This window comes from Phasianus colchicus, chromosome 4 (assembly GCF_987193195.1).
Source record: "Phasianus colchicus chromosome 4, bPhaCol1.hap1.1, whole genome shotgun sequence".
Lineage (NCBI taxonomy): Eukaryota > Metazoa > Chordata > Aves > Galliformes > Phasianidae > Phasianus > Phasianus colchicus.
In genome coordinates, this window is record NC_143439.1 from 48,630,127 (window position 1) to 48,655,781 (window position 25,655).

Genomic DNA, 25,655 nt, shown 5'->3' on the forward strand with positions numbered 1-25,655 from the left:
GCAGTTAATAATCTAATTTTCACCAAATTATATTCTGTAAGTAAAAGATGAATGCTTCAAGTAATAAAAATAATAAAAAAGCTTAATTAAAGATAAGGTCCAAGTTCTGCATATACTACTTCCCATGTTTACTCTTACAAGTTATTAAAATCTACAAATCTGTTCCTCCAAATTAGGCAAAGGCAAACATATTAGTAGTAATTCTGCTTGGCAAATGATGGATGCTTGGGTTAATTTTAAATATACCATCTAGGCTATCTGTACTGATCTCTGAGTCACTTAACAAACAGTTCTTGAATAGCTGTAGTCTACTTACAGGATAATCTTTCAAACTTTCTTATTAAGCAAATCTAAAAAACCTTGAAATAAATTAGAAACTGATAGGCAAGTAGCATGTGCAAAAGATGACATATATCTGACCTTTTTAAAAAATCAAACAGTAGCAACTTTTTAATTACTTACACTTAGTTACTTACATTGCCTTCATCTACAGACTAGTAGCACTGTATGAGCAGTGTGATGCTCTCTCAATGGAATAACTTAGAATTACTGTGCTGAAGTTTGCGCTTTGAATTGCAGTGAGCTGGAAATGAAACAGCAAAACTGGGTGTTCATCTGGCACTGCAACATGCAAACATCTGTATAGATGAAGATATGATCTGAATTCAGCCTAAGGTGGAATAGCATTGAGAGTTCATATTGGAATAACATTGAGTTCATATGTTGGTGACTGAAGAAACAATAACTGGATTTGACAGTGCTCAAGTTCTTTGATTCCTATGTACCACCACTCTTTCCCCATTGGTACTTGAGGGAGAAGACACGGTGATTCTTTAATGTTCAGCTGCTCAATAGGGTCGGTAAGCTCATTAGGCCTACTGAGTCTATTGTGAGGTTAGACCTTGATTTTTCTATTGCACACATCAGATTCCAAATCTGGTTGCTCCGCTTATAATAAAAGCTAGGCTTTGTTTTTTTTAAGGGTTTGAGCATCCAAAGATTGAAAATGGAGAACTTAGACAATATGTGCATATATCACAGTTGGAAAATTTGAAGGGCAAAGTGTCTTACTTGGTGTCTTACTTGGAAATGGGGCTTTTTTTCTTTCCCAATATATGGCAAGAACTAGTTTTCCTTAAAATCCACCTTGTTTAGAAACTCTTTGGAAGTCTGTGATAGTATTTTCAAAAGCTGCAACTGATTTTTTCTGTTGTTTAAATGCTAGACTAGTTCTAGACTGCTTCTAAAATATATGCTACCTACTTGAAAACCTGTGTGATATTAGACATTGAATGAGTAGAAATGTCAAGATTGTTCTTCACTGTTCTTCTTCATACACAAAATATACACAAATTACACAAATTTAGAGCAGGCCTCTTGTTCCCTCTTATGTATATATATAGATGCATATATATTTATGTAACCATCAGATATAAGGATGCCAAATACCATGAGACTTTCCAAAACATTCTTTAAAAAGTTCATTTTATTGCTGCTTTTATCTCCCCTCCTTGTCCTGCCTTTAGCCTTTCCCTTTTACTCTTTCTGGTAGAAAATTAAGAAATTACCAAGTCAATTAGCATTTTTTAAGTGACTTGATATGGCAATTGAAATGACACAAGTCATCAGGTTGCATTTAATAATTTTGTTCTTTGGAGATGATGGTGGATGCCTTTTGCAGATACATAATTGGATATGCATAACATCCATTCATTGGCAAAACTGATTTTTATGCATGTGTTTATTATGTAGTCTGAAGTGTGAATGTAATCTTTCTTTTGTTCTTATTTTCTAATTAGACTGACAATTAATGCAGAGTGTTATCTTCAGCTTCATAACTTTCCTATGGATGAACACTCCTGTCCACTGGAATTTTCAAGCTGTAGGTGGTACAATACTTTGTTTTCTTTTCTCTTTACAACCAGGCTTTAAATTTCCTTAAAATCTATCAGCAAGAGAGCAAGTAATTACTTTTTGAAGCCTTGAAGTGAAGGAAAAAAAATCTATTTGTATTTTGCTTTGATTTATTGCATTATTTATTGCATAATTAAATGCAATAATGAATGAGTTGAATTACATGCATTTCATTTAGTTGCAACTTTAAAAACAATTGTATTGCTAAGGGGCATGATGCAATACTCATTCCAGTTAATAGGAATCTATTGCCTTGGAAGAACTTTATTTTTTATGCCTGTCAGACTTGCCAGCTTTGAATTGGTTCCATGTGTTATACTAGGAGGAAAATTAAGATCTTCCTTCTTCAGCTTGTTCTTGTAAATGCTTAATCAGTATAAACATGCCTTCTCCTTTCAGTGGGATGTGTTTTTGCAAGCAAGAAACATAACTTTCAGGCTTATTTTTTTAATATATTAGAAATAAAATACTGCTCCTAAGAGTATTGTGCTTTTGCTAGCAAAAGAATCCCAAACCAACTGAACATAGCTAAACAATTTATTCTTAAATGTGAAACCTAAAAGGCAATGAAATCAAACTTCAGTGAATCTTCTGAAATGAATATTTTATTTAGTGTTTCTTCCTGAATGCTAAATGAACTTTGATAGATCTGTCAATTAAATGAGCCTTAAGTGAGCCTTACTTGATTTCATTCCTGCTTTTGTGCTAGATAATGTGGGTCAACATGTGAGGCACATGAAAATCAAGAAGGCTGTAATTCCAGGTGGATTACTGAACAATGAATCAGGCCACAAAAATCCATACTGAGGAATAGGAATTTGATCATATTGTGTACTCGGAAGTATATGTATTTTTAAGCTCTTTGTGTTCTTCTAAAGCTAAAGTATATTGCATTCATGAATTAATGCATAGTGGTGTTTCTGAGTCATTTTTTCATGTCTTAACTCCAGAATATTGTGTAGATATTTCCTAAGCAATTATATTTACAGAAATTTAGGCTGATCTTAACAGTTAGGCTTAAAATTGAGGCTAGTTATTTTGTTATTAAATTTTAGGTGGATACAGTGGATTATAGATTTTCTTACTCTCTGATTCCCTTTGTTTACAGTCTCTGTTTCATTTCCAAACAACTTCAGAGATCACAATACATACTTTGAAATTTGCTGTGTCTGGAGTCTTGATTTCTTGTTTTATTCTAGATGGATATCCCAGAAATGAAATTGAATACAAATGGAAGAAAACCTCTGTTGAAGTGGCAGATCCGAAATACTGGAGATTGTACCAATTTGCATTTGTAGGGCTGCGAAATACAACTGAGATTTCTCATACCCTATCTGGTAAGGCAAAGTGTTAAATTTTTTGGCATGTATTATCTATGTGCAACAAAACTAACAGATATAATCCAAGATTATTATTATTTTCTTAATTCATAGGTGATTATATTATTATGACAATCTTCTTTGATCTCAGCAGACGAATGGGATATTTTACTATCCAGACGTACATTCCTTGTATACTCACAGTTGTTCTTTCATGGGTGTCATTTTGGATCAACAAGGATGCAGTTCCTGCAAGGACATCTCTGGGTAAGGATGCCTATTGTCACCCTTGAGGGTTCTGGAACAGCAATACAAATCTGCAGTGTGCACTGGATTAACTGAATTAAATGATTATGACCATTGGTCATACTTTCTATTGAGTTACAAGGTTAAGAGTAGGAGAATCATGCTGTGGTGTCACAACAGAATTTAAGGGAGGGAGTGTTTATAATAGAAACCTGGAAATCTTAGGCTTCTGTGGTGATATAAGACAAGGGGAAAATTTTCATGCTTGAAGAGGGTAGGTTTAGGTAAGATTTACAGTGGGAGTGGTGAGGAACTGGAATAGGTTGCCCAGAGATGTGGTGGATGCCTCATCCCTGGAGACTTTCAAGGCCAGGCTGGACAGGGCTCTGGACAACTCGATCTAGCTGTGGATGTCCCTATTCCTTGCAGGTGTCCCTATTCCTTGCTGGGTAGTGCCATCCTTGTGGATGTCCCTATTCCTTGCAAGGACTAGATGACCTTTAAAGATCCCTTCTAACATTAAGGATTCTATGATCTAAGCCTTGTGGATTCACAATTTCTTATGTAAATATATATTTTTTTCTTCTATATGATATTTCTGTCACCTCCAGGGATGGTAATATGGCAATGATTAGTCTGACGAGTATGATTAAACTTCACTTAGCATAACGGAACATAGGGTGTTACTTCTACACAGGAGAAAACTGTGAAGATGTGTATTGTTTTTGTTCTGTTTCTGTTGTTTTTAAATTTTAGTGTGATCTTTGTGCATTTTTTTTTTGTAATAATGAAGTAAATCAATATGCTCTTTTAGGGATAAGAAAGAATATTTGCAACTGAAGTTGAATTTCAAGGAGTTAGGCATGTAACTTGCAAAAACCTAAATTGCTGTCCTTCAGGACCTTGTTTTTATTGCAGAATTTTTATTTTATTTTAATGTTGCAAGTTCTTCCGATTATAATTCAGTATTAGTGTCAAACTTGGCTGACCTGATTAGTGTGGCTCTGGCCTCCTATGTTTGACCACTTGGGAATCATGTGTTGTCTTGGAGAAGTGTCAGATAGAGATGTGTGAAATTCATAGGATGCACGCTAACAACTCTCAGATTAGTAGTGACAGTTTTCTGATTTTTTTTTATGTGTGAATGCTCCAAAGTCAATGTTTGGCAGATTATAGGGTAACTATTTTCACATGCAGATTTTCTAGTGAAGAAAAAAAGCACTTACCAGTCAAAAAGATGTGATTTTACATGGTAGGGGAAAGACTGAGAGGTTAAGAGAAGAAAGCCAACGCTAAGTAAAGCTAGAAGTTGTGATAATTGGAAGGTTTTCTCCCTTCTACACAGTAAAGAGGACTGGGAAAATCCATGTCATCTTTCCTTGTCTTGGAACAGAATTCAGTATGGTGGGTATCATCTCCAACCAGGAGACTGTGTTGAAGCCTGGTATACGGAAGATGCTTGATAATTTTTCTTGTGTGCATGTTGAAGGATCCTGGCAGATTGGTTTTCCAAAGTATAAGATGATTAAATGCATTTTAATATCTGAGTATGCAGAGAAATACCTAAGTGATTCTCAAAAGCATCTAGTGGGAGCAAAGCATTTTTAAAAAACTCCATGATTATCTGTATGCCCTTTTTAGGCATGCAATTTCTTTGAGAAATCTGTTGCAAAATCATCAGTGTTTTCCTGCTGTACTATAAACTAATAGCAACTCCTGATTCCATGCTTTGACTGGAAAGACATAGCCTAAGACTATTGTCACAGTTCACTGTTGTTTTTGTTTGTTTGTTTGTTTGTTTTCAGTAAGCCTAGACATATAAGTCAAATTATTATTTTTGTGTTCAAGTATTGCACTCCAAAGGAAAGGTTACATCCTAATTTTGAACTACTAGGAAAAAAAGCTTTGCATCTCCCTATGGGATAGCTTACAAGAAGGAAGCATTAACACCTTCTAAATGTTAAACCAGTGAAGAGTGGTATAGTTAAGACACTAAACATGATGCCAATAAGGACAGCTTATTCATTTAATTAACTTGTATGTGAATTCAGGAAAATATTTTCTATTACTTAAGGCACAATATTGAAAATATATTTAGTAATTTAGAGAATGAGACAAGAAAGGCCATGAAATTCATCTAATTTGATCTACTACATGTCATAAGCAAAGAGTTAAGAAGTTTATTCCTTTTTCTAATACTTTTAAAATTAGTTTTTAAAATTATTGATATATAATAAACCCTTTTCTGTTTGTGTGCTTTCATATATTTTAAACTTTCAAGAGCCAGATGTCTTTTATCTGTTTATAAAATATATGTGTTTTTTTTGTGTCTACTGCATTTGTTGTATGTATGCTTTCTTTAAAAGTTTTATAAAATTACAAAAACTTTATCAGTGTCTTGATTTCTTCAGTATGTGCTGAAAATTAAAGGAATTTAAACTAGAGTGTTAAACTAAATGTGTCACAGTCACAGAATTATAAGGCAGGAAGGAACCTCTGAAGGCCAACTAGTCCAACCCCACAGCATAGCAGGCTCCCTATGGTAGGTAGCTACCTAACCCTCGCTGGTGTTTCCGAAGATGTCATGATGGACGACCACTTCTTGAGCTTCCTGAAGCTTGCCAACAGTCCATGGACACGCCCCATGCTGGGTTACACAAACAGCCAGCTTCTGTATGATCTAACAGTGGCCTCTGGATCCATAGGGATGGCTTCTTGCAGTAGCACTGTTGTCTATGGATGTGATCTAAGGTGAATTCTGCTGTGCCTCAGTTCTTGTATGCCTTATGAATGAGCTATCGGCTAACTTGAGGATTTTGTGTGTGTGTGTGTGTGTGTGTGTGACAATATGTTTGAATTACTCATACAGTCTCCTTTTCCCCATCTGTCTCTCTTACTTTCTTTATTAAATAGGTATTACAACGGTGCTGACCATGACAACATTGAGCACAATTGCCAGGAAGTCGCTCCCAAAAGTTTCCTATGTGACAGCAATGGATCTTTTTGTCTCAGTTTGCTTCATTTTTGTGTTTGCTGCCTTGATGGAATATGGCACCTTGCATTACTTTACTAGCAACAGAAAAGGGGACAAAGGAAAAGATAAGAAGGCAAAACCTAAGCCATCAGTAAGTTTAGTCAAATGATTAAGAACCAAAAACTTGCAATTTGTTCTTTATTCGTTGGGAGTTTATATTCACCTTCTGTAATACTGTTAACTTGCAAAATTTTGGGGTCATTCAATTCATAATTAAATTAAAATATATAAGCCTAATTTAGAGAGTCTTTAAAAATAGTTTTCCATGCTGTTCCCAAGCCCTTGGTGTTTCTTGAGCTGTCTGTGGAGCATGTGCTAGTAGAGGTAGTTCTATTTGGGCTTAATGTTTCTGAAAAGTCTTTTTTGTTCATTTACTCTGATGTTTCTTTCTACTAAAATGATCCTCCTTCTTTTACAATTTGAGGTTTGTATGGTATGAATTCTCACAAATCCTAGAAATAAATATTCCATTTAAGAGATTTTCTCTTCATGTAGTAAGAATACTGGAATTTCTGAAGAATCTGTCAGCATGAATATTTAAAATTCATATTTACATTATTAAAGCATTTAGGAAAAGGTGTTAAATAGATTTTTCATTAGAAAACTAGAAGTTTGATTGTAATCTTTGGGAAAGAATAAGAAGAAGGACCAATGCTGTAAAGCCCTTTTTCCAGTCAGCTTATGCAACTAAGATGTTGCATAGCTGAATCATATTAGTTGACTTTCCTGGGTGAGGGCTGAATGTTGCCTGTATACAATCAAGCAGAAGATGAAATGAAATAACGAATAGGCATCTTTCCTTATATATCTACTTAAAAGCAATGAGTTTCTAAGTTCAAAACAAATTTCATCTGAAATTTTATGTTTTGTAAAAAAAAAAAAAGACCTCGTAATGTCTCAAATATAGCGGCTGTAAGTATTGTCAGTATCTTATAATGACTGAAAAGAATAATGAGGCCCTTTAGGATGATAATTAGCTCCCTAGGTCATCATGTCTAAAAAGTGTTGAAACAGCAGAGTGTGTAAATTTTCCTCCGGTAAAAATATTTATTAAAATACTTACTAGACTATTAAAAAATATGGTGGATACTGCACAGCTGTAACTCAAGGCACCATTGCCTTGAGATTTGGTGGTAAAAGTTCCCCACAGGAATAAAGTTAGTCCGTTATTAGAGATCTGTGTATTGGTCAAAGTAGTTCCCTGGAAGTGGGACAATTCGTTCCTAAAACCAACAAAAAAGGATTGAAATGATGTGGCTTCTTGCTTTTTATATATTTTTCTTATTTGTCTATCATGTATAATTCTTTTCTACACTTCAGTAGCCAGAGTTGTTAATTATTTCACTGTAAACTCACTTCCTTACTTCGTCTGACTGCATCGTTTCTAAATGTTTTTATTCAATACATGGCAAAATATGGAGATTCAAGAAAAGAGAGGAGAAAATGTAAGAGTAGTATTAATGTAATTACTATATTTTAGTCTGAAAACTTTAGAAAAGATGCCAAAGGTGGGAAGGGACTGAAAGAATGAGAGTAGTCTAAGAATGAGTAGTCTAAAAAGGCTCTGGGGTTTAGAAATTAAAACAAGGATAAATAAGGAAACAGAGAATGTATTTTTGAATACTTGGGAAAGCAAGGATGCTGTATGAAGATCCACATGGAAACAAAATAATATAAGGAGAAAAGATGGGCAATGATAGTGCAGGAAAAGGGAAGGCAAAAAGTCATGAGAAATGTGAAAGCAAGTAGTTAATGTACTAGGCAATAAAGCACCCAAAATATTTCTGTGAAAATTATTTATGAATGTTAGCACCTATTTCAATCAGTTTGAACTTAATTTCAGATTGAGTTACGCATGTGGAAAGTAGAAGCAAGAATTAAGAGCTAAAATAATCGTTTTTACTGACCTTCATGGCATTCTCCTAAGGTGTTTTATGTATTTGTGTATGGGCTGGGCATATTTTTTACGGATTTACCATCAGAGGGTTAGGCCTGTGTAGAGGCTGTGGGTCAGCCTCTAAAACTTCACCAGAGATTTTGTCCTAATACCACTAGCTTGCCTTAGCAAAATTTATTTTCTAGAAAAACATCGAATCTGATACTAAAAATTCCAAATGATGGGAAAGCTATCATTCCCTTGGTAGTGATGATTATATCCTTCCTAAGCCTATGTTGTCTATGACCCAGTTGTCAAGCTGTGACTTACTTCAAAATGTTCTTTTGTGTCATGTACATGGGATCATCTAATCCTGTCTGTATAACTAATTATCCAGTATTCCCAATCCCCAGCACAACCCCGCTTTCACCATGGCAGGTGAAAAGCATTCATGATCTTTTGCCCGCATGAGCTAATTGCATAGACTAGTTCATAATTTGCAAAGCTCCCCACGTTGTTTTCCTCCAATGCTTGAATTTCTATATATTGTACTGAAGAATCTGCTTACACTGGCCCTTGCTGTGGAATTGCATGGAATTATTTGAGGGTAAAACAAAAACACGTTTTTCTTTTTTTTTTTTTTTTCTTAAGAAACCATCTGCAATTGCTGTTCGACCTGGATCAACACTAATTTCAATTAATAACATTAATCATCTCCCTGAACGTGATGATGATTATGGATATGAGTGCCTAGAAGGGAAAGACTGTGCTAGCTTCTTTTGTTGTTTTGAAGACTGCCGCACAGGATCTTGGAGAGAAGGAAGAATACACATTCGTATTGCAAAAATTGACTCCTATTCTCGAATCTTTTTTCCAACTGCCTTTGCATTGTTTAATCTCGTTTATTGGATTGGGTATCTTTATCTATAAATTTTACTGGCTAGACAAACTCAGAAAAGAACTGAACAGACATTAATGTTTTTCAGAGAATTGTCAAAGTTTAGATCTGATCCAAAATTACTAAAATAGATGTTTTTAAAATTTGAAACAAGATGTTGATATAGTCTCCCTCTTGTGATCAACAATAAAAATGATATCAGTATTTTGACAAGAAAATTGAAAAATTAACTCTTAAAATTTAACTTATCTGTATACACAACTATTTTTGTCCAGGTCTAACAAAATACACAGAGAGAGACTAAGTTGTTGAACTGGACAGTTCTACAAAATTTTTAAATTTTAATTCTAAATGACAATACTGATGAATTTTGTAGCATCTCTTACAGTTTAACAAAGAAAGCCTTAATAAAATGGGATTAGTTATTCTCATCCATTTCATCTATAAGATGATAATTTTTATTAATTCTTGATTTTTAAATAAGTGATAAAAGTTAAAAGCACTTCTATTTTTCAACTAGCCATTTACTCTCTGCAGTTAAAAAGAATGATATCATAATTAATCTCATTCATATTTACACAAAATGCAGAGATGAGAGCAACAAATTGTTTTACCACCAAAAAGCCCATAGAGGTAATTCTGAGCTTGTCTTATACTGACTATTGATGTAGGCTTTTGGCTTTCAGCCTTTGATTACATTTATGTCTGTGCTCCATCTGCTGTTATATCACTGTGGTGTGTTCCTCAAAGTTCTCTCCAAGAGGGCTACAACTTTAAAAATTCCTACCTATATGCCATTGCTCTAATTTCATGGAAGCCAAAAGTTGGATAATTGATTATGGCCATTCAGATAATCTTTTCACATCCTCTGCATTTCCCTCTCCTTTGTCTAGTTCATACTCAGGGGCAGAGAAGGAATTATGCTGAACGGACTTTGTATCATCAGAATTAGGAAGAATCCTTTGACAGTGGTACAGTGTATTAAAAACCACTGTGCTAAATCTCCATCCCTAAGGGTAAAATGTGTGACCTGGTATGCTTTGCATACAGTACAATTTTGTATGTTCTGCTTGTTTCTGCTTATGTTACTCCCTGAGCCAAGTCAAGACAGATTTACTGATACTGTGTTCTGGATCGCTGTATAATTACCTCCTTGATATATATAATTCCATCAGAAAAAAAAAAAAAGAAAAAGAAAAAGTATATTTCTAAAGGAAAAGCCCTTTTACAGGGACAACGTAATAATTCTTATGCATTGCAGATCTTCCTCCATGATGGGATATATCCCCTTGGAAACATAGAATTGTTTCTCCAGTCTGTGAAGAGAGTTCCTGTTCGCTTTGGTAGGAATATTTTCGTAGTAGTCGCCTTTCTGGATTGACTTCTCTGTGTTGATTATTGCTGGCTGGCAGCATTTAGTATCTCATTTCTACTTTTGTGGAAAAATGTGATCTTTCCTCCCTTCTCAGAAAGAAACCAGTCTCAAGTGAGCTTGCAAAAATCCCTGTAAAATTAAGATATGCGTTAACTAAAAGTCAGAATTACACAGAAGACCTTACAGATCTTTAAAGAGGATTAATGGGATTAAAATTTGGCTGTAGATGAAGATGTTTGGTACTGGAGATAAATATATGATTAATGGTTAATTATAGAGAATGATACATGGAAGTACACCCTCCCCACATACACTCTCTCACACAAATTATTTCTGTTGAATGTGCTCCCTCTTGATTTTTTTCTCAGAAAAATAATTAGAGTATTATCATATACTAGTTGATACAAACATAAAAAGATATGACAAATGCGAAATGTTGCTGCAGTGTTCAGTTCCAAAGTTTAATAAAGAATGCAAGATTATCTGCAGTGATTCTGGAAGCAAGTGTTACTGAGAAGATCCCATTTTAATGCAAGCTTTATTTCATTATTTAGCCAACAAGATATGAAAGTGTTTGAGAGAGTCTGAATGTCTGCTGTTGAGGTTGGCAGTGTTTTTTGTTGTATGACCTTTCTGAGCAGCAACTTCTTCTGACTGTTAGACTGAAGGTAGAAGTGCAGCAACACTAACAATGCTGATGCAATAACTTATTGTTTCTTTTTAGTCTCATTTTCAGAAAATGTTCGGTACAATGGAAATATGCCAGTTTTAATTCCATGGTGCAGTGTGATGCTTTTTGATAGCACAGTAAACACATTCTTCTGTAGGAAGGATGAAGGTGGCTTCAGTAGCAGTTTGTTGAATGTGTACTTGAAAGGCAATCTACTTGCTACACAGTACAGGATCCAATTTTTTTGAGCTCCTGACTTTCATTAATTCACCTTTAAACAAAGAGAATTTGAAAGAGCTTGGCACTTTACAAGGGAAATACAAATTTCACAGCACATCCAGTTAGTTCTTTCTATTCATCTGGTTGTCAGTTGCCAATCAGCCTCCAGTGATTTAACTGGAAAACAGAAAACATCCCGAATTGGCAAGGGATGGATAAGAAGTCTTTCATCACTAATTTCTATGAAACAATGTAATAGAGTATTAAAGCTATTGAATGTTATGGCTGTTTAGTTTAGAGATACACTTGCTTCTGTCTGTTGGTAAACTTTTCTTTGTATTTCATTTGTTTCTGATGATATCATTTCGGTTTCCCATAGTACTGTGAGTGCAAATTGAAATGGGAATGCAGTGAACTGTAACTTGGCATGTAATAAATGTGCTGTTTTAGTCCTATGTGTTTTCTTTGTAGTCTGCATGTAAGCACTTAATTCCAAGAAATCAAAGTGATTTAAAAAAAAAAAAAAAAAAGAAAGAAACAGAGCCTGTGGTTACTTGGGCTTGGATACTGCGACCATTTTTCAAATCTACTTGAATAAAGCTTCATTTACTGATAACTGGGATTACAATATTTGGGCCATATTATTCTGACCACTACTGTTTTAAGGACGTCCTTAAACCTATTCCTAATCAATATTGTAATACAGCTAGAATTCAGAAATGCATGTGCTTATGTACTGTCGTCATAAAGACTGGTATTATCCTGAATTGATGCCATTAACACATGCTTAATTTACATTAATTTCAGTAATGGGTGTTCAGTAGCTCAAATGATTGAGCATCAAGGATGGGAACCAGAGCCTCTTCAGTAAAATATTTTCTCATTGAAAGAAAGGTACATAGAGGAGAAATTGCCAGAAATGCATAGATGGCTGAAACAAGTCTGGAGAAATTGTTTTATACTGCACAAATTGCCAGCATCTCCTGAAATGTATTCTTAAAAAAAAAAAAAAAAAAAAAAGTTGTTTCCTTGATATTTCTATGTTTGTGTTCCCCACTTGTCTGTTTTAGTAGTAAGTATAGCTCAGTGTGTTATTTTTGGTAAGTTTTTGTTTATGACTGTTCTCACTGATCTTCAGTGCATGTCTTATGTGTCTGAGTGCATCTATTTAATTAACAGCTAACATTGGCAGTGCAACCAAAGCATGAGCTCTGGGTAGCATATTTTATATTCACACATTGATGTACTTCAAAGGCTTTAACCTTATCCAGTTTTCTGGCATTCAGATACATAGGTTTGTGTAAGACTTTGAAGGAGAATCACCTCCAACAGAGTCCTTATACTTTTGTGATTTATTTAATATTCTAGTAAAAGATTTGTTTAAAATTGGTTTCTGAACTCTGCAATCTGTGAGTACCCTTGGCCTTTCAATTGAAAACCCAACAGAGGTCTGGATTTCAATATTAATCTGCATAATGTAAGGTACATTTTATTTAATTGTATCAATCATCATTTTTGTTTACTGTTTCCACATAACTGAGGATTAATGCAAATACATCCAATTTACATTTTAAAAAATCATTGTTTTTATAATTTTATTTAAAATTAATTGCAGTTCTTCTCAGTTATATTAAAAGTGTTCATCATTTCATTTATTGTTAAGTATAATTGTATTTTGTAGTGACTATCGTAGAGAAAATAGTAGCCAAAATAGAATTCCTCAGCAAGACTACAGCTTATTAGAATCTGAAACCAGGAATTAGAAAGAACAACTATGCTTTTATTTCTGAAAAAACTCAGTGAAAGTCCATGCGGCCCTCTGAACATGCCACAGGGGAAGACTGTCTCACTGAGAGAGACAAAATGTTAGGCAGGGTATAGAAAAGACCTATCCATTTGTTCAGAGCAGAGACTTTCCCAGGTGGTTTAAGTCAAGAAATGATCAACCCATTCTTCTTCAGTGGTCTTTTCTGTTTCACTTGTGCCAGCAAGAGCAGTTGTAAAGCCATGCTGTTAGATGAGCCAAAACTTGAAAAAATATGTTTTATTGTACTTTTCCCTAAGTTAATATTTCAGTCAGATGGATGGGCTCATCTGATTGCTGATACACTTGATCATTTGTTCTCCTCCAAGACGCGTGAGGGGAGCTTGTAGCTGGAGGCAAAAAGGATGACTTCTTGTGATGGATGTATTTCATTCAGTTGCAAACTGCTGTGGAGATGGTGGGGAAAAAAATTTGGAAGGGAGGTGATACCAGAATCTAGTTCTATGGATCTGACTAGGGAAGTAATCCTGCCCCTGTACTTGGCATTGGTGAGGCCTCACCTCAAGTACTGTGTTCAGTTTTGGGCACCTCAGTACAGAAAGGACATTGAGGTGCTGGAGCAGGTCCAAAGAAGGGCAACAAGGCTTGTGAAGGGCTTGGAGAATATGCCCTATGAGGAGAGACTGAAGGAACTGGGGCTGTTTAGTCTGGGGAAAAGGAGGCTATGGGGAGACCTTATTGCTCTCTTCCAATACCTGATAGGCACTTACAGCAAGAGTGGGGCTGGTCTCTTCTCACTGGTGACAGGTGACAGGACGAGGGGAAATGGCCTTAAGTTGTGCCAGGGTAAGTTTAGGTTGGATATCAGGAAACACTTCTTTACAGAAAGAGTTGTTAAGCACTGGAATAAGCTGCCTGGTGAGGTGGAGTCAGCATCCCTGGCTGTGTTTAAAAACCATTTGGATGTGGTTCTCGGGGTCATGTTTAGTGGAGGGTTGTTAGGGTAGTATGGTTAGGTTGTGGTTGGACTTCATGGTCCTTAAGGTCTTTTCCAACCTGAGAAATTCTGTGGTTCTATGATTCTATGAATGGCTTATCTTTAGTTAATCTATTTCTCAGTGGTATTTGTGACTGTTCAAAATTTTTCTGCTACATTATTATTGTATTATTATAATTACTGTTAAAGTGTATTTCCTGTACATTCACTATCGACTAAATGAGAAACAGACAGTTACCTTGAGTGACTGTTGAATAACATATTAGACAAAATAAAAAATCAGGTTAAATTTGAAAAAAGGTTATAAAAATGTTTGAGTATTAATTTTAAAAGGCACTGAGAGCTAGCACTCAATGTGTTTACAAGTGCTGTAACCCTTGAGGGCTATAAAATTTGGGAAGGTAAACCTGACCCTGAATTATATCACTGAGTCTCTTTCTCCTTCAGGGAGTGGAAAGGTTCATTATGATCACATCAGGTGGGATCATGGATATCCACTGTTCTCCAAGAATGCTGGTAGCAGTTTCTTATTAAAACAATGAGAGATTTCTGCCTGCTAGACTATGATTTGAAACTGCATACTTTTCTACAGAAGGTGAGTCTGAACTGTGACTTCCAAAATGATAGGAAAACATGAACGGTGCAGGACTTTATCTCTGCCCAGGTACATTCTCATGGAGCTGATTTGATGTTACAAAGCTCTGAGGTGTTGCCCGTATGATACAGTAGGAGAATTTAGATTGCTCTCCTGGGCAGTGTCCAAAATTGATCACAAATCTTACAGTATTGTGCATTCTGGTTTGGATCTGGTATGATGTTAGTGAAAAGTTAGAGCTATTGGAGTTAGGCAGTTAGCTAAAACTGTAATAGACTGGAGGTTCTATGCCTTTTATCTATGGGCAGGTGTTGTTGCCCACTGGAGAATCTAGTACTTTTTTTTTTTTTTTTCCTACAAAGCCCTTAAGATGATAATTCAAGGAGGAAACATAATTCATGTAAAATTGCCATACAATCTCATTTTTCTTTCCTAAATCTTGCTTTACCTGCTGATTTTGCTTATATTAGGTCAACATAATTTGGGCTGTGTGAGAGAGACAAAGAGGATGTAAGACCAGGAAACTATTATACGTAGTTCTTTCCCTCCATCCCATTTCTTAGTCAAGGAGAGAATATCAGAAGAGTAGAAAGCATAGAGCATGTGTAAATGAGGACAAGTTTGCCACTGACAACAGGGCTTGAGTTCTACTCACTGGTATGATCAAGAGAGACAGGAGTCTGCTCAAAGTGGTAAGGCCTCTCTTTTATAATTCTTTGTAGTAGCTGCTTTTCTGTACATCTCTGTATGCCTACCTGAAACTTAAAGATTATCCAGGCTGGAAGTAATTCTTTTGTATTTCTGGTTTCACAGAATGATCTTTATCATCTTGGTTTGAGTCTTGCTGAATTCAAAGGAAAGATTCCTTTGAAAGATTTCCTCTTCAAGTCTCCCTGGCTAGGAACTAAAAGTATGAGAGGTATAGACAGCAAATATTGGAAAAGTTTTCTATGGACACAGCTAAGGATGCAGACTGTCTCTGTACAGTGGCACTAAGAATAATTTGTCATTTGTCACTTGAAAATGTTAGTACTGCTAGAAGCAATGACCAGTACTGTCCCCATGGAGAATTACTTTTTTCAACTCAATATTTAGATACCAAAATCTAAACCGATTACCATGGGTGGAAGCTGAGTCTGTTTCACTTCAGAAACCTATTTTCCCTTGAATTGTTTTTTCTCCTGACAAAGGCAGGAAATAGGAACCTTTTGGACCTGTGAAATCTGCAGAATGAAAGTCTGAGTTATTTTAAATAGGTACAGTTATGTTTATGTTTTTCCCTTTCCCCAGTGAAGATATAGGAACAGGAACAAGGGGACCTGCATGATGGCTCCAGTTTTCCAAGGTAGGTAAATGTGGACATCCATATGTTCATAGACCCAGCGTCTACAACTATTTATACTTTTATGATCTATGAAATCTTAATGATTGGTTTATCTTCAAAGCATCTTTTGTTTTTCCAGCTGTTTCCCACCATGAACTTTCATGGACATCAAGGTTTGCATTATGAAACCTTTATTTAGAATTTAAATACAATAGAACATAAATACTCCTTAAAATGAAACCGAGAGTTCAGAATCTGGTATTCTGATGGTGATGCCTGTCTTGAAAAATACACTGCCTTTTTATAATCTCAGGTTCTAATTAATTAAATAATAACTCTAGAATTAATATTCCTCTATAGTCAAATTTTACAGGTAGGTTTTTTTTTTTTTTTTTTTTTTTTTTTTTTTTAAGTTTATGTTACAGTGTTTGGTCTAAAGACTACGTTTACAGAAATACCATTCCAAAATAGCACATTAACTTATTGTACTGTGAGTCTATTATAACTGAAGTTTCATTATTCTTTCTGATTTAAATGCACATACACTCTTATTGCAGTTCTCTGTCCCAACATCTATAGTCCACGTTATGTTACTCTGATTCACTGTTTGTCCCTTACTAATGCTTCCTTTAAAAGAAAATTGTTTTTAAAAAATCTAGAATTTTTAATAGCTTAATTGAACATTCAAACCAAGTGTTTGATCTGAGAGCGTCTTGGAACCAATGGACAATATTGCAATATTGTGAATCAATGTTCCTTGTAAAATTACATATGAAAGCCCTTGTATCTTACTGAACAAAAATAAAGAACATTGAGATAAATTGTGTAACTTTCAGCAGTTCTTCTGTGGAGTATGCATGAAACACATCATATTGATAAAGATTTATTCTCCTTTCTCAGTTTTCCTTTCAGAAGTCTCCTCAATTGGGCTAATATTTCAAGTGTGCTGATATTTACAGTTCTACTCAGTTATTTGGTACCTCTCCAAAAACCTTGGTATGCAATCATTCATTATTATATTAAATTACCCAGAAACATCAAGGTATCCTCACAGGCTTTTAATGTAATTAAGCCATGACTTCTCCAGTCCCTCCTGAAGTACCATTGTGTTTTGTGTGCAATGCCAAAACTAAAGCAATTCCAGGTATTAAATTGAACATTATTTGTTTCTCCACTTTGATAAAGTCTGTCTGCCAGATTAGTGCAAAACATTGATATCATCATTTTAATATTTGACAGCATTATTAATGAGCATAAGTCAACCCGAAATCTTCAGAGATAACAAACTGATGATGCTCTTGTATAAATCACATGTGACGGAGGCTTTGGGAGCATGGTAGAAATGATGATTTTGGCAGTGGCAAAGACATTTCCATATGCAGACTAAAGAGCATTAAAAAAAAAAAAAAAAAAAAAAAAAAAAAGCCCCAACTGGTATTTTATGAAGCTTTTTTACTCATGCAATAAAAAGGGTCCCCCTTTTTTTTTTTTTTGGATTTGTAGAGTTAAAATGCAGAGGAGATTCAGAAGTTTAAAAATAATTATGGCTTTATTTGATTTATTTGATGGCTTTTGTGGATTAGTTTCATTTTTACTAAAAGCAGTTACAGAACATAATTAGTCTGATTGTAGATAAGCATCACTGAAGCTAAACATGAAAATTCCCTCTGTGTTGTAAATTTAAGGAAAGAATTTCTTCAGTACTCAGGAAGCTGCTGTGATTGCATTCACAGAGTAGATGGATTCTTCTCTGTCAGAATTATATTGCTACCAAAATAAAAGATTGAATAAAGTTTTTTAAAATTTTTTAGAATGCTCCTTGTTTTTGGATGTCTTATTTTCCAATATGCAGTTTAAGATCTGCCTTTTGGAAAGTTTTTAGCCCTTTCTATTTTATTTTATTTAAAGTACTCCAAAAGTAAGGGACTCATATGAACCAGATATCACTATATTTAGATTTCTGTTGTATGTTACTAAATGTTCAAGTATAGCTCTTGTATTTTGTTCTATCTTGTCTGTTGTATTATTTTATTTTATTTTATAGGTCTGTGGAGAGATGAAAGCAAATGGAGGCATTTCACCATGTTTTTTTACAATGGTATACCTCATACAAATTAGTACATTTGTTGCTAAAAGCTGATTTGACCCCTTTGACACTGATGGCAGGAATAATACTAACAAGCTCAGAAAGGAGGTACTTGTGGCCCTCATTATCAGCAGATTTTCAGATGCTCTAGGCTTTGAAAACAGAAGTTCTGTAGTAAGGTTATGGGGGAAAAAATTGGTTTAGAAGAACTTCTAGGAAAAAAAATCTCAGAAGACTCTTGCAAAGAGAAGACTAATGTTAATTTGAGTAATAGGTTTTATAGCTCATGACTATACAGTGATTGTTAATGTCTACTAAATCTTCATATAAATGTTGCACTTGTCCTTGTGTGTTGAAAAGAAATGTGCTTGCACTCTGGCATATGGTTCATATAGGTGTCTCTGAGTCATGGCTTGCAATCTTTTTAATGTAGAACTCTGAAAGCCATAGTCTTAAAAATGAAAGAAAAAAAATAAAAAACTCCATTGAAAACCATGTGTTTTGTGCAAAATGAACATTTAGTTAGATGTTTGTGCTCTGATGTCTCCTAAGCTGATAAGAATCGAGAGTTTCAACTCTGAATTTTGTAAAAAAAAAAAAAAAAAAAAAAAAAAAGTTGTAATGCATTGTTTATACTGTTTTATCTGTTGTGAAGTTGGTTAAACTGTGAAAGCAATTAAATAGAGCCTGGCTACTTACTTTATGATATTTATCTTCTATGTGGCATACATTCTTTTCTCTTTAGAACTGAACACAAATTACTATTGTCCTGGTGAAAATAAACTCTCACACTGCTCTGATCAAGAGCAATAATTTTCCTTGCTCATATTTTTCTTTATTTTCCTCCTCTCATCTCTTCCCCTCTTTTCTTGCTTAAATAATGATGTATATAGAAGACTTTGGCCTGGGTCAAAAGTCTGGAGCCCAAATCCTGTTCTGTTTGGAACCAGTTTTACATCACAGAGCTAGTGAAAGATCTCCTGCTTGCTTCTGACAAAAGGTCCTGCTCTGGCACTTGGCTAATCCCACTCTGCTTCCCCTTCCATGATCCTTTTTGGCTATGATGTGTGGCTTCATCTTCTTTGTCTTTCTTGTTATTTTAGAAATCCTGTATTTTTCAATTACATGTGCCAGGAGGCAAGGAGTGGAGTCCATGCTGAATATAGATGCCTGGGGAAATTATTTCCTTCACATGCTTTTTTCTATGGTCTGGGTTCTCATTGGAGGATCTGCGTGTAAGTATTAGATTCCTCTGTGATCAGTCCCAGGAAATATTTTTAAGTTATTCTACATAGAGTGTGGAAAGGTGATGATAGCAGGATACATTCAAAATAAAAATTCTGGGAAAGAAGTCAAAGATGCTCTAAGCCACTTTAGGCACTCAGAGTTCTGGATAGCGAAATAGATCTATGCAGCCTCTTGTACATTTAGATTAAAAACATTAATACCAGTGTTACCTAGGTTCTTTGCTGTGCTATATGTTCTTCTTTCCCTGGTAACTATTTCCATTCCAAAGTGTTATTTAAGTTTTAAATTTGCTTAAGCTATAATAGCATATATTTAAATTTTTATTTAAGATTGTTAATATTCTCGTTATATGAGCAATACAGTGAAGTGTGGTATTGCATAGTAACAAATCTCTGAGAACATAATGGTTTGAATAGCTTTCTAGTTAAAAAAAAAAAAAAAAATCAAATCTCTACTGAAGCAGCTGATGAATGAGGGAATTAAGCAAAGCCCTTATGTACAGACTTCAAAGTAAATTCTGTCATCTATGTTTTTAAGGTAAACATTTTTCATTATCACTGTCAACAGAGTGAACTTCCACAATACATGCCCGTGAGAGCTAGTAATTTACTTCTCATTGACAGACTGAAATATATTATTTTCTACAAATATTAGACTGCAAAGATTTGAGTGGGGACAAGCCCTGCTGATTAAATTTACTAAATGTCAATGCAGAGTTAGAACAAGGCAATACATTTTTAAGAGAGTTCCCAACTTCTTTCTCCTAGTGATTTCTAATCATAGTGATTATTTTGTAGTAATTAGTAGAAGAATTACTAAAATTAGTAAGTAAATACTGCTTCAGGTTTCACCCACCTCTTCTTCTTTATGACTTCCTCCTACCATCTTGCTCCTTGCTGTACTAACTTTTCTCAGCAAATATGATACCTGGTTCACTTCCTTGCCTTAGAAATGATTGTGTCTTCCTAAATTTTCATTGCACTGTCCATCCTTTCACCTGCTTCCGCACCTTCATGTTCTCATTTTCTGTTCAGTCCTGAGTTAATTCACACATTCACAGGAAAGAATTATGGAATATGAGAGATGATAGCTGTGAAAGTGCTGCTGACTTCAGAAATGAGACCTTTCCTTTCTGCACACCACCAACAGTCTGATGGTGTAGTACATCAGCCTCCTGTCATCTGATGTAGCCCAAAAGAGACTTCTGTCTGCTCTGTAGTCATCTCATATAAAGCAGTAAATAAGCAACAGGTCTTTCCTAGCACTCTTTTAAGGATGCTAAAAGTTGAAAGGGACCAAACATCCTTGAGAATTATTTTTCTTTCTACATAGGACCTTCTGTCAAGATCGGTGAGCTCTCAAAAGGAAATTCTTCAAAGCTGGTTGGGTTGGAGAGCCAACCATATTATGAGCTGCATCAAAAGGAGAGGGCCAGAAGGTTGGGGGAAGTGATCCTGTCTCTCTGTGCTGGTGAGACCTCAGCTGGTGCACTGCATCGAGATGTGGAGTCCTCAATACAGGAGAGAGTTGGACTAGTTGGAATGCATCCAGAGGAAGGCCACACAAATTATGCAAGGAGTGGAAAGTCTGACAGGCTGAGAGAGCTGGGGCTGTTCAGCCTGGAGAAGAGAAGGATCCGGGTAGAGGTGTTAATGGTCTTTCCATATCTAGAGAGGAGCTATGAGAAAGAATGGGGCATACTCTTCAGCAGGATCAGCTGGGACAAGGGGAATCAATTTCCAGCTTAAAGAGGGGAGATTTAGATTGAATATAAGGAAGAAGCTTTTTACTGTGAAAGTGAAGCACTGGATCTGTTTGCCCAGAGAGGTGGGTACCCTGTCCTTGGAGACATTCAAGGTCAAACTGAACAGGGCTCTGAGCAACCTGATTGAGCTGTAGGTGTTGATGTTCCTTGCAGGGAAGTTGTGCTAGATGACCTTTAATGGTTCCTTCCAACTCAAATGATTCTATGATCCTCAGAATAATTTAGAGATTAGGGCTTACCTCAAGAAGTGACAAGAAGCAGAATTATCAGGAGAGTAACCTTGGAACACAAAAACTCTCTGAAAATGATGTGAAACCAGGTAAAATGATATATTTCAGTTTTTATTAATTACAATTCATAAAAGCAATTCTTATCTTACTTATCTGTTTCCTGTTTCAGAACTGTTGCTGATATCAACACACTGTATCAGTATTAGCTTTATTTGTTGTTTGTCGTACGAACAGCATTGGAAGACCATAAGACAATCATAGTTGCATTAACTTAAGCTGTAGTCATGCATGCAACTCAGTGCTGCTTTAGTACAGAATGAGCAGATGATTAAAAATAGTCTGAAAAAAATACAAAGTTAATAGCAAAGTTTAATTTCTGCATTGAGAATTCTAACTGCTGCTCTAAGTTTATTTAAAAGCTGACAGGACCAGAATATCAGTGTGTGGTTCTCTGAAATCAATAGAATTGCACTGATTTACAGCTGCGACTTTGCATAATCCAAATTATTTTATAACTAAAAGCTGTATGTTCTGACTTGGGTGAGAAATAGCACAAGTGTTTTGCAAAGAAGTAATGGTTTTGGAATTACAGCGCTCTCAGCACATAGCAAACTAGTGAAATCACTGTCATTGTTCAGACTGTCAATGTTCAGCACTGGTCTCATCCATAGCTGCTGCTACTTAATCTGTGCAGTTGGTTGCATTGTGTACTTACGTTTCTCAACATTAGGGTCATGTCTGGGATTGATTCTCTGTATTTGGAGTTCTACAGCAGTATGCAGTAGAAGGCCATTAGCTATTATTTAGCAAATTATTTTCTTATTTTACATAATGTTTGTTAGGTTAGAGATTTGTTGCTACCTTCTGACAACACTGATTGCTTTAAAATCCTAACCTGGTCATCTATCTAAATGGGAAAAGCTTGTTGTAGACACCCTTCAAAATTTTGCAGCAATAACAATGAAGATGAATGTGCATGTGTTATTGTCTCTGTATTCTATAAAGCACATTAAGCAAAGTTATGAATCAAAACTGACTTGTTCTCTAGATTACTTGTGATTAGCGTGTAATAGCTGGGCAGCAAATTCAGCCAGTGTCCTGTGATATAGCCAGTAATCATGCTGACATTGTGAAGATAAGTAGAAGTAGATGATATTAGGCTGTGTTGACTTCATAGAACGTGATTAATTCAGTGAGAATTATTAATTCCTTGGTGTACAGTTCCTCTAAAACCCATCAGCTTTCTGTGCACTCTGCTGCCTTTGTGTTCTGAAGCATTTCAGTTGCATCTCTGGGAGCAGACCTCTTAATATCTATTAGCACAGAGTGAGTACCACACTATACTCACAATACGAGCCTTAGGAAAGATGACTGCAGTCACTTTGCCAGATATTATTCTCAGAATTTGATTAAAAGCAGCATTGTAATTTCTGTTAAGAGACTGGAATTGTAGCTGATCTAACTGCAATGGAAAGAACGAAAGGGGAACTGATATGAATTCCTGTGACCTTTTAGCCTCATTGAGAATTCTATGTCCTTCTTCTCTCAGATGTGCCTTTCTGAGCTCAGCTATGTCTGGAACAGCTATGCTAATATGTTTTCCTGACTCAGTCAGGCAAGGTAGACCTGATGGGACTCTATTGCTTGTGAGTTGATTTCCGTGGGTAGGGGGCCCTGGCAGAACATAGGCATCTGGCCCAAAGACGGCAGTGTGCTGCAGACATGTCTGTCCTCTGTCACGCACATTACACTGGTGAATTCATGTTCTTATTTAGCATGACAATTTCCAGCATTTCTGTTTGATTCAGCAGGGAGCCAGGAAGAACATAGTTTAGTGGGAAATACTGGTGATCAGTGGATGGTTGGAATGGATGATCTTAGAGGTCTTTTCCAACCTTTGTGATTCTATGATTCAACAGAAGGACTTTCCAGCATCACTGCAATTTCCTGCTTTCTGGGACAAAGACAGTGGTGCCTTCTGCTCAGACTAGTGGCTTAGGGGGAGAAAGGAACTGGCTTTCCTTCTTTCTCCACCCAACCCATCAGTACCTATTGATGTTTTTCCAGGTCTAGTTGGCACAGCATTACCACGTCTCTGTCTTTCTGTTTTATCTTTCCTGTCACTATTTAACATTCTGATTCCTACCCTAAAAATACAAATGGATCAGGTTCACAGATACAGATTTTAAATGGATTTTAGAAGAGTGATAAACGAAAGTCTCTTTATTTGAGGTCTTTCCAGCTCTTTGAGGCTCTGAAAAGATTAGAGAAGTGGGAAGGCTTGCACCAAACCAAGATTAACCTTTCTTTGCTTTACATTTCTGAGCTCTTTGTGTTCTTGATTGAAAATATTCCCTTTGAAGGCTTTCTCTCATGAAAGGGATTATTGCTTGTCTGAGAAATAATAATTAGCTGATAATTTAGACAGAAAATAAGCCACTAATTCATTATTCATAGTCCAACAGAGAAATGATAGTTTTCTGTGCACAAACTAATGCTTCATTCTAACAGTTATTACTCCCTTGATGAAGACCATGTGGAGGCTACATTTTTACATTGAGATATCCTCACTGAGAGATAATGCCTACTCACTCCATTTTACTCTCCAGATAGATTTTTCCAGGAATAGTCTCTCCACAGCATCCTGCTCTAGGGGCATTTCCCTAGAAGGTGAAAGCAGAAAGATGAAAGGAGAGAAGGAGCTAAACAAAACTCCAAATGCCATTAGAAGACACTATACTTTTCATTACATCACCAGATGCTTTGCTTTTCAAGGGATAAAAGTTTGAGAAGGATACAATTAGCTGCTGGGTACTCTCTCCACAGGCACAAATGTCAAATATTGTTAGGATCAATGAAACAAAAGCCCGTTCAGAAAGTCTGTGATAATGTCGATCTTAAATATTACGGAAAATAACATTTGAGTCTATGACTTTTTTATTTTCCTGATTAAGTAAGAAATTCAAATCATCTGAAATATCTCTAATATGGAACATTTATTGCCAGAAATGTAAATCTAAACATTTTAATTGGATTTTTTTTTTTTCGTATTAACCCCTTTGTGAACTGTACAGCCAGCAAAGTCTTAGTGCAAGGGATTACATTCAGAAGAATGTTTGGTATAGTAGTTCTTAGGAAGTATAATAACTGTATGAGATGTGAACAATTCTGTTACAGAGAGAAGAGAGAATGAGACAGTTTAATGCTTTTGCTGTTAAGAATACCCAGAGAGTGACTGAAAAATCTAGATGTATATCAAAGCCTTCTCCTTTCAAGAACTGAATTCCTCAGGCGAATGAGTAGAAGCAGAAATGCGTTTTGAATTTCTCTACATGCACTTGGGAAAAAGTCAAAACTACGTAACCAGGAAAGTCATATGAAGAAGCCTACAAAGCTTGTGAAGAAGCCTATAAATAGCACAGGAATGTTTTCTGAAACTAAGGAGGAACAGAACATAGAAAGCTATGTTAAAAGAAAAATGAAAACAAGGTTATAGAAAGAAAGGAGGAGTATTTCAGATGCAAAGACTTATGGAAGGTGTTTCCTACAGCCTAAGAAACTGAATAGTTGCTTTAAATTGTTAGTTGAACAATTTAAATCTTAGAGAGGATCTGCTTGGATCTTCTCTGGGGACAGGGAAAGAGTTTCACAGAAAATAATTTTCTTGGGAAATGTTTCAAATATTTGCTTTCCAGCTGGCAGCAAACAAAAAGAAGGTAAAAGAAGGAGGGGACGTGATGGGAAGGGAAAGGAAGAGAAAAAAAAGTAAGAGAAAAAAAAGGGAAGGCAGACAGAAGGCAAGGAAGTGAGGAAGTGGGAAAAAAAAGCCAAATTATCTTCAAAACTACTCATTATAAATGAAGCTAGTCTTAAATAATTATTGCTGATGAATTCTAGACATTTTGAAAATAGTTCTTATTTCTTTTTTTTTTTTTTTTAGAATTTTTTTTTTTGAAGTCAGAAAACTCTCAAATATGAATTTTAATTATTGATAAATATTGATCTCAGTATTTAGTTAGACTCTCACTAGTTTCAGTTATAGATGGTGTTGGTCTACACCGGTAGGTCTACACAGCATGCAGACCCCTGAACTA

General features: G+C 35.5%; 1 protein-coding gene across 3 annotated transcripts in view; it reads left to right on the top strand.

The window, feature by feature from the left end:
* The window catches only part of GABRG1 (gamma-aminobutyric acid type A receptor subunit gamma1), a 53,456-nt gene extending 41,454 nt beyond the window's left edge, over positions 1 to 12,002 (top strand). For all 3 annotated transcript variants that reach the window (XM_090139484.1, XM_090139485.1, XM_031588539.2), the window contains 5 exons: positions 1,800 to 1,882; positions 3,114 to 3,251; positions 3,348 to 3,500; positions 6,393 to 6,604; positions 9,041 to 12,002. In XM_090139484.1, coding sequence (XP_089995610.1) covers positions 1,800 to 1,882; positions 3,114 to 3,251; positions 3,348 to 3,500; positions 6,393 to 6,604; positions 9,041 to 9,319 — 865 coding nt within the window. In that variant the 3' untranslated portion in view covers positions 9,320 to 12,002. The remainder of the gene's footprint in view (positions 1 to 1,799; positions 1,883 to 3,113; positions 3,252 to 3,347; positions 3,501 to 6,392; positions 6,605 to 9,040) is intronic.
* The last annotated feature ends 13,653 nt before the right edge of the window (positions 12,003 to 25,655 follow it).